At 38.2% G+C, this 17,896-nt stretch overlaps 1 protein-coding gene across 5 annotated transcripts in view; it reads right to left on the bottom strand.

The window, feature by feature from the left end:
- The window catches only part of MBTD1 (mbt domain containing 1), a 65,259-nt gene that overhangs the window by 33,262 nt on the left and 14,101 nt on the right, over nt 1-17,896 (bottom strand). For 4 of the 5 annotated variants that reach the window (XM_036268494.1, XM_036268496.1, XM_036268495.1 and 1 more), the window contains 4 exons: nt 8,393-8,594; nt 3,659-3,798; nt 2,246-2,360; nt 1,331-1,413 (listed from right to left, as the gene is read on the bottom strand). In XM_036268494.1, the coding sequence (XP_036124387.1) occupies nt 1,331-1,413; nt 2,246-2,360; nt 3,659-3,798; nt 8,393-8,546 (492 nt within the window). In that variant the 5' untranslated portion in view covers nt 8,547-8,594. The remainder of the gene's footprint in view (nt 1-1,330; nt 1,414-2,245; nt 2,361-3,658; nt 3,799-8,392; nt 8,595-17,896) is intronic. The other variant, XM_036268497.1, reaches the window with a different exon arrangement.

The following is a 17,896-nucleotide window of genomic DNA, read 5'->3' as shown; positions in this document are numbered from 1 at the left end:
CTGAAACATAAAAACCAATCTTGAAATAAAGACAGTAAAGACATAAAGGCTATTCAGGAGACAACAGTCAAATGTTCCAGGAATCTGGGAAGAAAGACTTATTATAACTGAACACTTAATCTAATTTTGAGCTTCTTAGTACCAGAAGGAACTATCCCAAGAGAGGACAGTTAAAGATTTGTTGAGCAGTTCTCTTTAAAGCTGCTGTTGCTGTGCATTTAATATATCTCACATATGTGACACCACTATCAACACTATAATAAAATAAAGCACCTACTTTACATTGTGATTAAGTATCTAAGATTCCACTTAAGTTGGTTCAGATAGTCACTATGCCACCGGGACTAAGGGCTTAATACTTGTACTCTCAAGAAGGAAAAGAAGCAAATGAATGAACTTCTTTCAATTTACATTGTACCACTAAATTAATAGACTTGGTCTTGATCAATATTCTGTATTAGCCATGAAGGAATGAAAATTCATTTGGATTTCCACAGCAAGAACTCAAATTTAGTTTTGTTTATATGTTGTTACTTAAAAGTATAACCCTAACTTAATAAAATGCTAAGTGTAAACAAAATTTCACTCATCAATTTTCTAAATTCTCTTTTTTATACACAGTCAGTAGCAGATAGAACCTTTACATACAAATTGAACTTGTAGTCAGGTTATAAAAGTATTGCAGATAATTCATCACAGATAATTGAATCAAGAAGGAATAGAATCAAAAGGTAAGAACTTATCATCAGATACATTTCAAACACAATTCTGAATTATTTCTGATGCTTTGTAACAATATAATTGCTAAAAAAAAAAAAATCTTGCAAAGGGTTTTGCATGATATATGTCACATATTTCAGCTCACAATACTGAATTACTAATAGTTCCTTCTTTGCTTTTGTGATTTTACACTGGGAGACAAAAATAAAACTGGAAGAAAGATCCTTTCTTTTCTGCGTTATCAGATCACAATGATTTAGGTAACATACATGATAGATGATTTCTATTAAGTTGAACCACATGACATTGCTAATGTACAACTATTTTTTTTATATACAAAACCAGCAACTTCATATGAACACTGGATGAGACTAGTATTTTCCCTTGTTTAAAAGAATTTCAGATTACAATTTCTTTATACAAAGCTTTTACTTTTAAAACTTACAGAAGTTATTTTTTAGGTATTGACAGGTATAATAAAAAAAACAACACATTTTCATTATAAGGTAGAAAATAAAGATCTAAGGATAAGATGCTTAGGTGTTATTGTACCTTCAGATTTAAGCAATGAACAAGCATTTCAACATGAGGTGAGAAATTCCATACTCACATGTTTAAAGCAGGTAACTGGAGCTGCTATAAAGCTATTGCTATTGATGTAGTTACCCCAGCTGAAACCTTCCATGGAGACTACTGTTAAAATAAAATAAATTTAGATATAATTCTCAAATCTTTTATTTTTAAAGAGATTATTTTAAAATGTGTAATGATATAAAATCAATTTATCACCTTTAAACAGTTTTTTTTAAAGTAAAGATTAAAGAATTTCTCTAAATGAACATGAACTTTGGCATAAATCATACTTGCAAATAAATATCAGTTTAAGTCTTTTACATACAACACATGCTCCTCAAAAATGAATTTCAAGCTCTCCAGTTACGGGAAGCAAAGAATAGCTGAGAGCAGATGTGTTCCTGATAAAACACATGGCTATGGCTGCTTTTGTTTTTATTCCCACGCAGTTCTTACTGTGAACTTCAGGGCGAAGTTTATCCAGTATCTACTACCTAATTCTAGGGGTTTTCATTACTTTACTCCCTATTTACCTCCCTGCCTTTGCACTTCTGTTAAGAATCTCCTATTAGAAATGGTCCTTTACTCTTATGACCCTCTTCTCCCCAGTCCCTTTGAAGTCTGCTAAATGTCTTATTTCTTTGCCAGTTATCTCCCTAATGCTCCCTACCATCCAAAACACACAGAGAATCAGTACATAAAAAATACTAAACCAGATTAAAAACTATGAATATAAAGGAGGCTGTCATAAGCATAGGACCTTGTGAATGCAAATATCCTCTTCCAGAATAATTCATTGAAATCAAAACCATCATCAGGAAGCCTAGTGTCATGTGCTAATAGGGCACAGAAATAGCTTAGTTAAGCAGGTTTCAAAATTAAAATGTCATTAATTAAAACTAGATGAAGCATTATCAAATTATTTCACCTCTATTATATTCATCCACATTACCTGCTTTAGTCTTTGCTTGATTTTGCAAGGTAGCTTGATACTGAGCATATGCGGCTAGTTTAGCAACTAAAGGTTGTTTCTGAAGAACTTTTGCTTTCTTTGTTGGAGGCTTACCCTAAAACAAGAAGAGTTAAGTAAATAGGATTCTTTTCACCCCTCCCCCCAACACCAAAAACTAACTTGATTGCATACTACTCATTCTGCTTAAGTAAACATTGAGGGTTTAGAAAATTATTAAAGCAGAGGGAACATACAAGGAATTTTAACATGAGAAATGTTTTCTGGAGTTCTGGCACAATGTAGATATCTAATATGGGTAGCAGAGCTGGCATAGACAAAAATAGCAATATGCAAATTAATATGTTAATAAAAAATTACATCCCATAAGATGTTAAAATATAGGCTGTGGTGGATACTTGATTCTTTCTTTTACTAGCTAAAACCAGTGGTTATTCACTCATGCAGGTTGCCAAGCATTGCTATTTATATGGTAAGAAAAGATAATTTAACGTTTAAAGAGCAAGTGACTGAGGTTTATACCTTTAGTGCTAACGCAAAAGATCAATGACAAAATGATCATGGGCCAAATTCACAGTGTGACAAACTGCCATCCATTTGGGTACAGATCAATGCTCAGGATCTTTAGGCACTGTCTTCTGAAATATAGAAATACATCTAAGTGATGTATTTCCTTAATTTGGGGGACTTAAATAACCCTTTCAGTGCTATGTAATGAGCACAATAAGAAGTTAAAAGAAGAATAAGAAAAATGTGATCACCAAAATAAAATATATTACAAAAATCAGATATGCAATGTCTTCAAAAAGTTGTTTATATGCCACAATAGTAACAACTTAGATACATAGTCAACTCTCCAGTCATTTTGTAGGTACTGATGTACATTCAAGAAAGATGATTTTCCTTGTGTATCATGAACATTTTCAAAAAGGTTAGTTGGACTAACCAAATACATTTGGTCAAGGTATCAAATGGGTTGTTATCAAAAGTACAAAACAAAAATGATGGGAAAATAAAACCAAAGGGTAAAACATATCCCCTCAAATGCTGAAAGATTCTACCTTGATGTTAACTCAAAAACAAGGGGAAAAATGGCTACAATTTCTGCATATAAAAAGGTATTTAATATATTTGTAGTTATTTAGAAAAAGGGAATTTTTAATTCACTTACACAATTCAGTTTATTCTGGATACTATTCCTCGTCTATTTATAATAGCTGTCAGTTTTCTAGACTGAACACACATTGGAGCTGACCTATTGCCTAAAAATGTGGGGTGTAAAATGATAACTGACCAATGGGGCAGGGGTGGAGTGCAGTGAATCACAATCAAATGACAGATAAACGATGAAAGCCATAGAAACAACAGATATAAAGAATAAGAAGGTTTCTGTACCGTTACCTGAAGTCTGGCCAAAATGCTTGCCTTCTTGGAATTAGACGAATAACTTCTTGAACATGAAACACTGCAGAAACGTTTTGTTTTAGAGTAAAAAGCATCTCGCACACCAACCATCCCACACATTTCACAGGTAGCTAATTAACAAAACACAAACATCGGTGTCATGATGGTATAATAAACTTAATTTTAATCTAACAGTTTAATGTCTCCAACTACCTATAAGTTTTAATTAAAAAATTTTCCTTCTAACAGAAAATTTCTTGTTACACAAATGATAGAAAAGTCTAGACACAAGTTAGAGAAGACTGAATGATGCCCTGGCCAGGAGCCTCAGAGGTCTGACAGGCTGAAGGGTCAAAAGACACAAACAAATATGTCAGACGCAACTAACATTTCCTTAGTGCTCACCAGGTGCCAGGTATTTTCATATATATTATGAGCTGCAGTGTTTGAAAGGATTATAAACAAACGATGAAAAAAGTGTAGCACACCCAAAGATCAATACAAAGTGTTGCATAAGTCTTTAAAATATTGAAACCTAAAAAGAACCAATTCTTGGAAAAACGCTAAGGGCAACACAAGGATTATCTCAAGATATGTTCAGAGACAAGATAAAAGGGATAGGGCCCAAGCTTGAGGTAGGTGCTCTATTATTAACTAATAAAGGGCAACAAAAACTCTACTATTGTGCCTCTTTTGTAAATCAGCATAATGGACAATAATCTGAAAGGCAGAATAGAAAAAGAAGGGTCATAAAAACTGAAGTTCAAAAAAGATACAGGTATATATACCCAGGATTGGGACTGTTTAATTATATGGTAGCTGTATTTTTTATTTTTTGAGGAAAAGTCATACTGTTTTTCTTTATTTTTCATTGATGTTAGAGAGAGAGGGGATAGAGATGGAGGGGGAGTTGGAGGGGGAGGGGGAGAGAGAGAGATCGACCTGTTGTTCCACACATTCATAAATTCAACGGCTGACTCCTACACATGCCCCAACTGAGGATCAAAGCCCATAACCCTGGTGATCAGGATGATGCTCCAACCAACTAAGCTATCTGTCCAGAGCTCCATACTGTTTTTTATTATGGCTGTACCAATTTACATTCCCACCAACAGTACATCAGGGTTTCCTTTCCTTCAGATCTGTCAACACCTGATATCTCTTATAGTTTTATCCTCACCCATGGACATTTTTGCATTTATCTTCAGATGGAGCAGGAGGGGAGAGAGAGAGACACATCGATGTGAGAATCACATCGAGTGGTTGCCACCCACATGACTCCAACCGAGGTGAGGACAAACTGCAACTGAGGTGCGTGCCCTTAGCAGAAGCTGAACCCGGGTCTCTCTGGTCCACAGGCAGATGCTCTAACCGCTGAACCAAAACGGCCAGGGCTCTCTTGTAGATTTTTGATGATAGTTACCCTTACAGGTGTGAGGTGTTATCTCATGGTGGTTTTGATCTGCACTTCCCTGATGATTAGTGATGCTGAGCACCTTCTCATGTACCTATCTGCCATTTATGTATCTTCTCTGGAAAAGTGTCTATTCAGGTTCTTTACCCATTTTTAAATTGGATGTTTTGCCTTTTGGCTACTAGATTGTATGAGTTCTTTATATATTTTGGATATTAACCCTTTAAGATATAATTATCTCATTTCCCCCTATTCTGTAGGGTGCCTTTTTAATTTGTTTCCTTTGCTGTACAGAATCTCTGTAGTCTAAGGTAGTCCCACTGTTTATTTTAGCTTTTGTTTGCCTGTGCTGGGTTTTTTTTTGTGGTACGTGCCCCTAGCAGGAACTGAACCCGGGACTCTCTGGTCTGCAGGCCAACGCTCAACCACTGAGCCAAACTGGCCAGGGCTGCCTATGCTTTTGGTGTCTTACCCAAGATCATTTCTAAGAACAATCTCAAAAGCTTTTTCCCTGTTTTCTTCTAGAAGTTTCATAGTTTCAGCGCTTACATTTAAGTCTGTAATCTTTTTCAAGTTAATTTTTGTGAGTTGTATAAGAGAAGGATCCAGTTTCATTGTTATGCAATGTGGATATCTAATTTTCCCAACACTATTTATTGAAGACTATCCTTTCCCCATTGTGTGTTCTTGGTGGCCTTGCCAAAAATTAGTTGATTGTAGCCTGGCTGGTGTAGCTTAGCGGATTGAGCATCATCCCATGGACTGAGAGATCCCGGTTTGAATTCCATTCAGGGCACATGCCCAGGTTGTGGGCTCAATCCCCAGTAGGGGGCGTGCAGGCGGCAGCCAATTGGTGTCTCTCTCTAACATGGATGTTTCTATCCCTCTCTAAAAAAAAATCAATAAAATAATATTTTAAAAAATTAGATGATTGTAAATTAGTATCTCATAGAGATATCTGCCATCCAATGTTCATCATAACATTATTCACAATAGCCAAGATATGGAAATTCTCTAAATGTCCTTTGACGAATGAAGAAAAATGTGACATACGTATATATATCATATATATATCAAATAAAGAAAAATGTGACATACATATATATATCATATATATCAAATGGAAATTATTCACTTAATAAAATATTCAGCCATAAAAAAGAAGAAAAACTCTGACAACATGGATGAACCTGGGGGGCCTTGTGCTAAATGTGATAAGCCAGACAGGGAAAGACCAATACTATACGGGATCATTTAAATGTGGAATCTTAAAAAACAAATAAACAGGCCCTGGCTGGGTAGCTCAGTTGCTTATTTTTTAAAAATACTAACATTTTTAAAAAACTGATTTTTGAGAGAGAGAGACACACATATTAGTTTGTTGTTCCGCCTATTTATGCATTCACTGATTGATTCTAGCGTGCCCTGACTGGGGATTGAACCTACAACCTTGCCATATTGGGACAAACCTCTAACGAGCTGAGCTACCCAGCTAGGGCAGGAATAAAACATTTTTAAGACAGTCACATTTAATAAGTAAAAGGTTACCTAAAGAGCTTTAAAATCTTACACCTTGCCCTGGCTGGTTTTGCTCAGTGGTTAGAGCGTCAGCCTGTGGACCGGAGAGTCCCAAGTTCGGTTCCCTCTAAGGGCACATACCTTGGTTGTGGTTTGTCCCTGGCCCTGGTGGGGTCATGTAGGTGGCAACCACTCGATATCTCTCTCACATTGATGTTTCTCTCTCTCTCCCGCTCTATCTGAAGATGAATGCAAAAGTGTCCTCGGGTGAGGATTAAAAACAAAAACAAAAACTTACACCCTGGTTTAAAAAAGATCAACTGCAAAAGCACAAGACTGGTTTAAACTGGTTTAGTTCATGTGGAAAGATCAAAGGATTTTAGTTATTTGGAAATTCAGTATGAGTTTCAAAAAAGTTAAAGCAATTTTGGTGGCATGAAAGGAAATACACTGTTCTGAAAAAAGGGAAATGAAAGACTGAACCACCTTATGTCCTAATGACATAGCGTGACTAACCATTTGCCTGAGGTATCTATCTTCTAGGATGTGGGTCTTTCAATCTTAAATCCAGGACAGTCTTAGGAAAATCAGAACAAGTTACCACCCTATTACCACACAATCTAAAATAGCCACAGAAGAAATCAAGCAGGATATTGATGAATTAAATCACTGTGATACTATGAGAATTGGCTGAAGTAACAGGGGTTACTTAGTGTGCCCCAGGGACACACTAGAACTATGTCATTATAACAAAAATTAGAATTATTCGGTGTACCTTTAAAAAAAACATTAAGACCAAAAGACAAAAGTTAGAGCAAGGATAATTTTGGTTCAATATAAAAAATATTCTTATAATTAGACATACCCGATCACTGGAAGTGTTAAAATAGAAAACTTCTTCTAAGGAATTGTTCAAGTGGAAAAGTCTCTTTCAAATCTGTAAGTCTATCTTACACACTTTCAATTACATAGGTTTTTAAGATGTAATTATAAAATTTTCTTTGAAATATCTTTCTTTAAAAACATTTCTTTTTCTTTATTGATTTTAGAGAGAGTGAGAGATAGAAACATCCATGAGAGAGAACATCATTAGCCACCTCTTGCCTGTCCCCCACTGGGGATCGGGCCCACAATCTGGGCATGTGCCCTGACCGGAAATAGAACTGGCGACCTTTTGGTGCATGGGTCGATGCTCAGCCACTGAGCCATATCGGTTGGGCTAAATATTTTTTCTTTATTGATTTTTAGAGAGAGAGGAAAGGAGAGAGAGAGAAAAAAACACCGATGAGAGAAAACATCGACTGGCCGCCTCCTGCACACCCTGCACTGGAGATTTTTGGCCCACAACCTGGGCATGTGCCCTGACCAGGAATCAAACCGGTGACCTCTTGGTGCATGGGTCGACGAGCCACACCAGCCGGGCAACAGTAAGTTTTTCAACAACCTTCTGCTTTCATTTTGTTCTACTTGCTTTCCATCAGAAGGTGGTGGGTAGACAAAATAAAGAGATCAAACACAAACCCAGTGATCTACTCTAGAACTGTAAGTTTCTTCAAACTGCCCTTTAAAAATTCTAAGGAAGAAAAATGATAGAGGAAATGTAATCAAAATATACTCTTAAAAATAAAGCTGTAGCCCTGGCCAGTTTGGCTCAGTGGTTGGAGCGTCGGCCTGCGAACCAGAGAGTCCTGGGTTCGGTTTCCACCAGGGCACGTACCAAAAAATAAATACATAAATAAAGCTGTGTAACAGCTGAAGGCTGTTCACCTGAAGGCTGAGCTACTCGTACTCACCCATGCCAGATTTACCATCGGGGTATGTGTAGACTTGTCCATTGTTTTTGATAATTGGAAGATTAGAAGGTAAAGGAGCAACTTCTTCTTCACTCTCCTCAGAGCTGGAGCTGCTACTTGTGTCCTCACTGCAGCTATCATAACCGTCAAACATCCCGAATGAGTCTCTTCTTTCCCTTTCGGATCGTGAAGAATGTTCAATCTTCAAAGTAGAAGAAATTAATAATATATGACACAGCACTTCTATATACCACCCCCTTAAAAGACCTTAGTTCAAATTTTGGTAAATGAGATTTGAGAAATAAAAATATAGTCATGAGAGAAGACAATTTTATTTTATAATGAAAAGCTAAACGTTTGTATCAAAATGGAGTCTTCCACTTCTCTGAGGCACAATTAGCTACAATGTTAGCTAACAAGAACAATAATGATGGTAACACTGAACCAGAAAGAAGCTCATCCTGTAATTCAGGTTTTGACATAAACTAGGTGTGTCACATCTGTATAAAAGAAATCAGATCAGATGATTTTAATTTCTTTATTAATTTTAGAGAGAGAAGAAGAAAGGAAGAGAGAGACAGAAACATCGATGAAAGAGAACATCAACTGGCTGCCTCCTGCATGCCCCCCACTGGGGATCGGGCCCACAACTTGGGCATGGGCATGTGCCCTGACCGGGAATTGAACCGGCAACCTCTTGGTTGATGCTCAGCCACTGAGCCACACCAGCAGGGATAGATCAGATAATTTAAAAAAATTGTGCTGAAATACACATAAAAGATGATTTCTTAATTTGCTCTTCACCTGTAAAACTGCAAATGTCTAGACCAGCAATTTTCAACTGGTATACTGCAAGAATTTTTATTTTTATTTATTTATTGATCCTCACCCGAGGACATTTTTCCATTTTTTGTTCATATAGAGTAGGAGGGAGAGAGAGGAAGAGAGAGGGAAACATCGATGTGAAAGGGACACGTCGAGTGGCTGCCACCCACACGACCAACCAGGGCCGGGGACAAACTGCAGCCGAGGTACATGCCCTTAGCGGGAACCGAACCCGGGTCTCTCAGGACCGCAGGCCAACGCTCTAACCGCTGAGCCAAACCAGCCAGGGCTGCAAGAATTTTTAAAACACATAATACCCGAGTATTTAGTCAGGGGCACTGACCTCTTTTCCCTTAGACTATCAAATGAAAAAATGACAACAGCCAACACAACAACAGCTGCCCAGTATGAATGCCCTATTTTGAATCATAATTATATAGGTCATATAACAGAACTGCATTTTATTGGTCATATCACATAATAAGGATGCATCTAATTGGTTAATTCTTGGTACCAGAAATCCTTATATACAGGTATAGGCACCTGATGTTTCAAAAGTAACTTAGGAGTCCTGGCCAGGTAGCTCAGTTGGTTAGAGCGTTGTCCCAATACACCATGGTTGTGGGTTAAATCCCCAGTCAGGGCACATACAAGAATTAACCAACGATTGCATAAATAAGTGGAGGAACAACAGTGTTTCTTTCTCTCCCTGTCTAAAAAAAAAAAAAAAAAAAGTTACTTTGGAACAAAAAGGGTAAGTAATTACTATTATCATAATTTTTGTAAATCAAGCAAAATTATACCTATTTTTTGGTCAGATCGGCAAAAAATATATTTTTGGTGTGCTGCAGAATTTTAGTAATTAGTTTGTGTGCCATGACATGTAAAGGTTGAAAATTGCTGGTCTAGACTATAATAATTTAGAGCACCCAGGAAATATATAGATGCTTTTTATTTATTTTTTTATCCTCACCCGAGGACATTTTTCTATTTTTGTTCAGATAGTGGGAGAGGGAAAGAGAAAAAGAGAGAGAAACATCAATGTGAAAGGGACACATCGAGTGGCCACTTCCTGCACAACCCCAACCGGGGCCAGGGACAAACTACAGCCGAGGTACGTGCCCTTAGCAGGAACCGAACCCGGGTCTCTCTGGACTGTGGGCGGAGGCTCTAACCACTGAGCCAAACCGGCCAGGGCTATAGATGCTTTTTAAAAATCACAAAGAGTTCTGAAAGGATTAATTGAAAAATTTAAATATTAGTGACAATTTTTAGACAATAGCTCTTTCAAAACTTATAGAATATAGTATTTCTACACACGCAACCCTATTTCATTGTTTTAACATAAACAATGGTTTAAAAAAACAATTATCTCAAGCTAAATATTATTTCCTTTTCAAACACACTTATCTTTTGCATTGAATGCTATTCATATGTTTCTCCAAAAAATATTCCTTCACTCAAGCCACAAAAATACCCCCTTAAACTAATATACCACTACTCCAACCTTTTCTGAAATAAATTCTAAAACTTTTAGTAAGAAGAAAAAATAAAGTAGAAAACAACAGAAAAAAAATGAAAAAAACAAAACATCAAAGCATTGACCTGGCCGGTATTACTCAGCGGTTAGAGAGTTGGCCCGTGGACCAGAGAGTCCTGGGTTCGTTTCCCGCTAAGGGCACATACCTTGGTTGCAGTTTGTCCCCGGCCCCAGTTGGGGTCATGTGGGTGGCAACCAGTCCATGCGTCTTTCTCATGTCGATGTTTCTCTCTCTCTTCCTCCCTCTCTCTCCCTACCGCTCTATGTGAAGACAAATACAAAAATGTCCTTGGATGAGGATTAAAAAAAAAAAAAAAAAAAATCAAAGCATCATTAAACGTGTAGTGAGTTACAACTAAAGTGAGTTACTATTAACAAGAGAATCTTTGGAGTTTGGCACCTATGCTTATCATTTTGCTTCAATTAATATATTTTTGTATCAACTTACACTTTATGCAGAATTTCTTTTCTGGCTAAAGTTAATATGACCAATAACAAAACTGAAATCTGTTGTCCAAAGCTTGACAATATAAAACCATCCAAATGCATCTTAGTTTTATTGAATAAACTGTCATTTTCAGGTATGCTAGCATTGATCATCTGCATTGAGATGAGAAACTGATTTTCACTTGTATCTGGTATAACTATGAAAACAAAACTGGTTTCTCCATCCACACAAGGGAAATATTTTATATCCAAGTGAATACTGTCTTTTAAGAAGTCCCTTGGGAGTCTCTACACACTGCCAACTCTTTTTAGTATTCTTCTAGAACTCTCTTTTAGACCCAATTAAAAAACAAACAAAAACAACCTATTGTTTTTGGTCACTTTAGAATTATCCCATCTCCCTCAACAGTTTTCCCTAGTTTTAATACCCATCTTATTGAGCAGATATGGTTCTGAATAACTTTCACGTATTTCTATAAATTAGATCTATCTTCAGAGTAAAAATCCACAACCATTAGGATATTTCAAAAGAATATAAAAGAGTCAGAAGGCAATTTTGAAAGAAAAGTCTAACCACATTTTGAACTGATAAGGTGGCAGGGAATGGTACAGTCCTTGTTTAGGTAAAGAGCGGTGCTAAGAACATAGAATTCTGAAAGACCTAGTTTTTCCATTTATTAGCTGTGAACTTGGGCATGTTATAAGAGTCTTCCCTTACTCATGCAACATTCAACAACTATTTATCAAGCATTTGTGTGTCTCACAATGACTGAGGCTAAAGACAGAGTGGTGTACAGAGTAGACAAGAGCCATGGTTCTCACAAAGGTGACAGCCTATTGGCAGGAGAAATCTAAGCAAGGCCACGTGATGACAGAGTAACTAAGGCGGGGGTAGTCAACCGAGACACAGTGGTAAGAAAAGACCATTAGGACAAAAAGGGCAGTCATTTAAGTTATCTGGTGCTGGAATGCTCTAAGCAAAGGAAAGAGCAGGACAAAGGCTTTCAGACTAGAATATCCTTGGCACATTGAAAGACCAGGGGCCCAGTGTGAGAAGTGTGGGAGATGAGGTTGGAGGAGGATGTAGCAGCCAAATGAAGAGGGCCCTTGAAAGCCAGGGTAAAGAACTGGTATTTTTTTTACCTGAGGGCAATGGAAAAACATTGTGAAATATTTTTGACAGTGACTGGAACACACACTTAATAAACACTGGTTAGAATTTTAAGTTCTAATGAATTCATACAGCCCACTAGCATGCAGAGATGATCTTTTATGCTCATTGTTTTCATATAGGTTTGATCACTTTACAGCCAGCTGGGTTGGCAGCTAATGCATATTTATGGGCCCTTAAATGCCAACGAAAAATCTCTCCTCTGACTCTACTTCTCAAAGAATATAACCCGGAAATTTCAGGGCATCAATGATTATGAACAGTTTGGTTTCAATAACTTTATAGGCTATTAACATTTTAAAGAATGGTCAAATACATCTGGGAAATTTTCCTTATTTCAAGCCCCCTTTAAGCCTTTAATATGCTTATGAACATTATGACAAAGATAAATATATCAGTACACAGTCTTTCCCAAAGAATCTTCGAGGACTAATGTTCTAGAAATGCTCTCTGACCTTTTCCAAGATCCCAGCACCACCCACAGAAAATGATTACCTATACAACACATGTAAGCCCCTAGATGTACCTGAGGCCAGGCACAAACAGGCAAGGACCACTAACCATTTGAGAAAGGCCTCTAAGACCAAAACAAATCTTCAGGAAAAAAAATCTATATGAGAGCAAAAGAAAACTTTAAAAAAATGAAATTATTTTTCAGATACATAAGAAGTGAACAAGGCCTTGTAATTTAAAAACAGACGAGGCAAAATAATAAATTCAGTAAGTGAGGACTTCTGGTCAAGATGGCAGCATAGTCTAACTAATAGGTAATGGCGGGTAGGTAAACGCGGTACTGCGTCCTCCCACAACCACATCAAAGTTACAACTAAACTACAGAACCATCCTTCAAAGCTGCCTGAAATCGAGCTGAATGGAAGTCCTACAACTACGGAATTAAAGCAGCAGCAGCCTCATTGAGACTGGTAGGAGGGGCGGAGGCGGACGGGCTGGTCCCACACCCACGTGTGGCGGATAAAAATCAGGAGGACACCTCAGCTGGGAAGGTCCTCCCTGAGGACTTAGGGGTCCCCGTCCCACACCAGGTGCCCCGCTCAGGGTTCCAGTGCCAGGAAGAGAATCCCCATAACTTCTGGCTGGAAAAACCAGCGGGAACTGAGGTCCAGGGAGGCTGAGGTAGCTGGAGCCCCAGGCAGCTCCTCTTAAAGGGCCTGCATGCCCTGGCCGGTTTGGCTTGGCGGTTAGAGCATCGGCCTGTGGTCCAGAGAGACCCAGGTTCGGTTCCCACTAAGGGCATGTACCTCGGTTGCAGTTTGTCCCCAGCCCTGGTTGGGTCGTGCGGGAGGCAGCCACGAGATGTGTCCCTATCACATGGATGTTTCTCTCTCCCCCTTTCCCTCTTGTCGAGTAAGCTGAAAAAATCAGTGGGAAGCAGAGGGGAAGCTCAGAGGGGAAGCAGCTTGAGGGGTGCCAGAGACATACAGGGAAGAACTGAGCTGTTTGGCATTGGAGCAAGGGCTGGAGAGGGGGCTTTCTCCAGGACAAACGTGCTGTCAGAGGACTTTGTTCCGTTGGTGAGCCCTTCCCTGGGGCGGCAGACAGCCGCCATATCTGGGACTCCAGCAACCTGGCTCACACTGGTTGCCCCGCCCTGGTGACTCCCTGAGGGCCCCCCTACCCAACTTTCAGGCCCACCCAAGCTGTTGCCAGTTGCTTTACCATAGGATTGGTCTGTCTTGGATCCTGCTTCAGGTTTTCCTTAATTCTTTCAAACAAGCCGCATCTGGTCTCAGCTAGCCTTATACCTCTTGCTAAGTAATACATAGAAACAAACACAGGGAGGCAGCCAAAATGGAGAGACAAAGAAACAGGTCCCAAATGAAAGAACAGAACAAAACCCCAGGAAAAGAACTAAGCGAAATGGAGATAAGCAACCTAACAGATGCTGAGTTCAAAACACTGCTTATAAGGATGCTCAATGAACTTAGTGAGAACCTCAATGTACTTAGTGAGGGCCTCAAGAACATAAAAAAGACCAGTCAGAAATGAAGGATGCACCATCAGAAATGAAGGAGGCACTAACTGAAATAAAGAATAATTTACACAGATTCAATAGTAGAGTAGGTAAAGCCAAGAAGCAAACCATCGATTTGGAATATAAGGTAGCAAAAAACACCCAATCAGAACACCAAAAAGAAAAAAGAATCCAAAAAAATGAGGATGGTGTAAGGAGCCTCTGGGACCATTTCAATTGTGCCAACACTTGCATCTTGGGGGTGCCAGAAGAAGAGAGAGAGAGGAAGAAATCGAAAACTTATTTGAAACAATAATGGCAGAAAACTTCCCTAACTTGGTGAAGGAAACAGACACAAGTCCAAGAAGCACAAAGAGTCCCAAGCAAGATGAACCCCCAGAGGCCCACACCAAGACACATCATCATCAAAATGCAAAAGGTTCAAGACAAAGACAGAATCTTAAAAGCAGCAAGAGAAAAGCAGTTAGTTACCTACAAGGGACTTCCCATAAGACTGTCAGTTAATTTCTCAAAAGAAACTTTGCAGGCCAGAAGAGAGTGGCAAGAAATATTGAGTGATGAAAAGCAAGAACCTACTCTATCCTGCAAAGCTGTCATTTAGAATCGATGGCCATATAAAGTTTCCCAGACAAGGAAAAGCTACAGGAGTTCATCACCACCATGTTGAAGGGTCTTCTTGAAGAAAAAGATAAAAAATATGAAAAAACAAAATGGCAATGAATACATATCAATTGACAATTGAATCTACAAACAAAATGAATAGGCAGAACAGAAGCATTCTCATACATACAGAGAACATTTTGCTGGTTGCCAGATGGGAGGGAGGTTGGGGGAATGGGTGAAAAAGGTGAAGGGATTAAGAAGTAAAAATTGGTTGACAACTTCAAAGGGAAGGGGGGTTAGGGGGTGGGAAGAAATAAACCAAAGAACTTATATGCATAACCAATGGACACAGACAACAGTGTGGGAAAAGGCAGGAGGGGGGTGGGAGTGGGGAGGAGAGGGTCAATGGGGGAAAAATGAGGAACATCTGTAATACATTCAACAATAAAGATAAGTTAAAAAAAGTGAATAGTAAAATCAAGGAAATTGTTCAAAAAAGCAAGTGTATATTTGTGTATATATACATGACACAAAAAGCTAGATAATAAAAAGATATGAATTAAATCCAGAAGGTCCAAATTCCAAAGAATAGAGATACTGAAGAAAGACAAAGCAGATTGGGGGGGGGGGGGTAATTATATAAAGGAAAAAAAAAATTCCAGGATCAAGACTAAGCTTCTATATCGAGACTATGCAAGTCCAGCTTAATGACTTAAAATCTACACCAAGATGCATCATCATAAAAATTACAGAACTCTGACAATAAAGATAGTAAAAAGCTTCAAGAAAAACACTATGCCACATATAGAGAAGGGCACTGGGAAATCATTGAGCTTCTCAATTGCAAGATTAAAAAAAATAATGTCTTTAAACTCCTAAAGGAATAAAAATCTTTTCAGAAAATCTATACTCAAAGCTCCAAGTGAAAATGGAAAAAAAAAATAGAAGCAAAAGCTGGTTGTTTTAGAAGAGCTAAACCTCAAACCAGAGATTAAAAACAGACACAAATTTTCCATTATCATGAATGAGTGGTGACATCACTAGGTTCTATAGATATTAGAAAAGACAGTAAGAATATTAGTAACAACCTTAGGCTGATAAATCTAACAACCTAGATGAAATTGACAAATTCTATGAAAGACACATAACCAAACTTTACTTATCAAGAAATAAATTACCTGAATAGAAAAAGAATTATAAACTAAACAAGAAACCGTATTTGTAGTTAAAATCTTATACAAATTATCTGGAATATTTCCACACAGTTTTCCTCTTCTTTCCTAAAATAAAAATTTCATCTGTGTATTCATTTGGGGTTTTCACATGATTAGATTCAGGTTGTACATCCCCAGTTAAAATACTACACAACTGATGCTCTTTCTTAGGTAGCAAAACCAGATTACATGATGTACATCTGAATCTTTGAAGACCTGGTTCAGGTGTGGTCTGTTCCTCCTTTCTATTTTCCTTCTTGTAATAATAAATCTATGGGGAGACATTGAAAGAGTATGCAAATATTCTGCTCATCAAAAATTCCACTCTAGCCCTGGCCGTTTTGGTTCAGTGGTTAGAGCGTCGGCCTGAGGTACAGAGAGACCCAGGTTCGGGTCACGCTAAGGGCATGCACCTCAGTTGCAGTTTGTCCCCGGCCCTGGTTGGGTTGTGCAGGAGGCAGCCACTCAATGTGTTCCTTTCACATCGATGTTTCTCTCTCTCCCTCCCACTCTATCTGGGGGGAAAAAAAAAATTCCACTCTACTTTTTGCATATGATTCTTGCCCAGTCTTTAATTATCATTTTCCAACCCCAGAATTCCTTCCACAGTCATCAGCTGGCAACTTTCTGTGAGGAAGATACATACCTCTTTTTTCTATTATGGGTAACAATTCATGAATTTCTACTTTTCAGTGGCTTATAATTCATTATTGTCCTTAATTACTGACAGCTCAAATTGTCCCAAATGTGGCCAGTGGAAAGGAGCCCCATTAAGCTCACTTCTGTGTTATTCTGACATGTCCCTATGGTGTTTTTAAAGCAATTTCTTAAAAAAAGAAAAAAATTTCTTTATTGATTTTAGAGAGAAAGGGAGACGGAGAGGGAGATAGAAACATCCATGACGGAAAACATTCGATTGGCTGCCTCCTGCATGCCCCCCACTGGGGATTTGGCCCATAATCTGGGCATGTGCCCTGACTGGGAATCAAACTGGTGACCTCTTGGTGCATGGGTGGACGCTCAACCACTGAGCCACACTAGCCGGGCTATCAACTAAGTTTATATTCTAAATCCTTTGTTGTCATTACAATAACCTTCACAGTATCTTCACCAGGAGTAGATTCCATCTCAAGAAGCCACTTTCTTTGCTTATCCATAAAAAGCAACTCCTCATTCATTCATTCTCATGTAGTCCGTGAGACTGCAGCAATTCAGTCACATCTTCAGGCTCCACTTCCAATTCTACTTCTTTTGCTATTTTCACCATAGCTGCAGTTACTTCCTGCACTGAACTCTTGAACCCATCAAAGTCAACCATGAGAGTTGGAATGAACATCTTTCAAACTTCTGTTAATGTTGATTTTTTGACCTCTTCCCATGAAACACAAATGTTTATAATTGCATCTAGAATGGTGAATCTTTTCCAGAAGGTTTTTAATTTATATTGCCTAAATCCATCAGAGGAATCACTACTTATGGCAGCGATGGTCTTATGACATATACTCTTAAATAATAAGACTTAAAAGTCAAAACTACTCCTTGACCCATGGACTGCAAAATTTATGCTGTTTGCAGGCATGAAAACATCATGTTGTACATCTCCACCAGAGCTCTTGGGTGACCAGGTGTATTGTCAAAGAGTGGTAATATTTTGAAAGGAATCTTATTTTTCCCTAAGCAGTCACAATAAGTTTAAAATATTCAGTAAACC

The sequence above is a fragment of the Molossus molossus genome, unplaced genomic scaffold (assembly GCF_014108415.1).
Source record: "Molossus molossus isolate mMolMol1 unplaced genomic scaffold, mMolMol1.p scaffold_m16_p_19, whole genome shotgun sequence".
NCBI lineage: Eukaryota > Metazoa > Chordata > Mammalia > Chiroptera > Molossidae > Molossus > Molossus molossus.
This window is presented reverse-complemented; position numbering and strand designations above follow the sequence as displayed.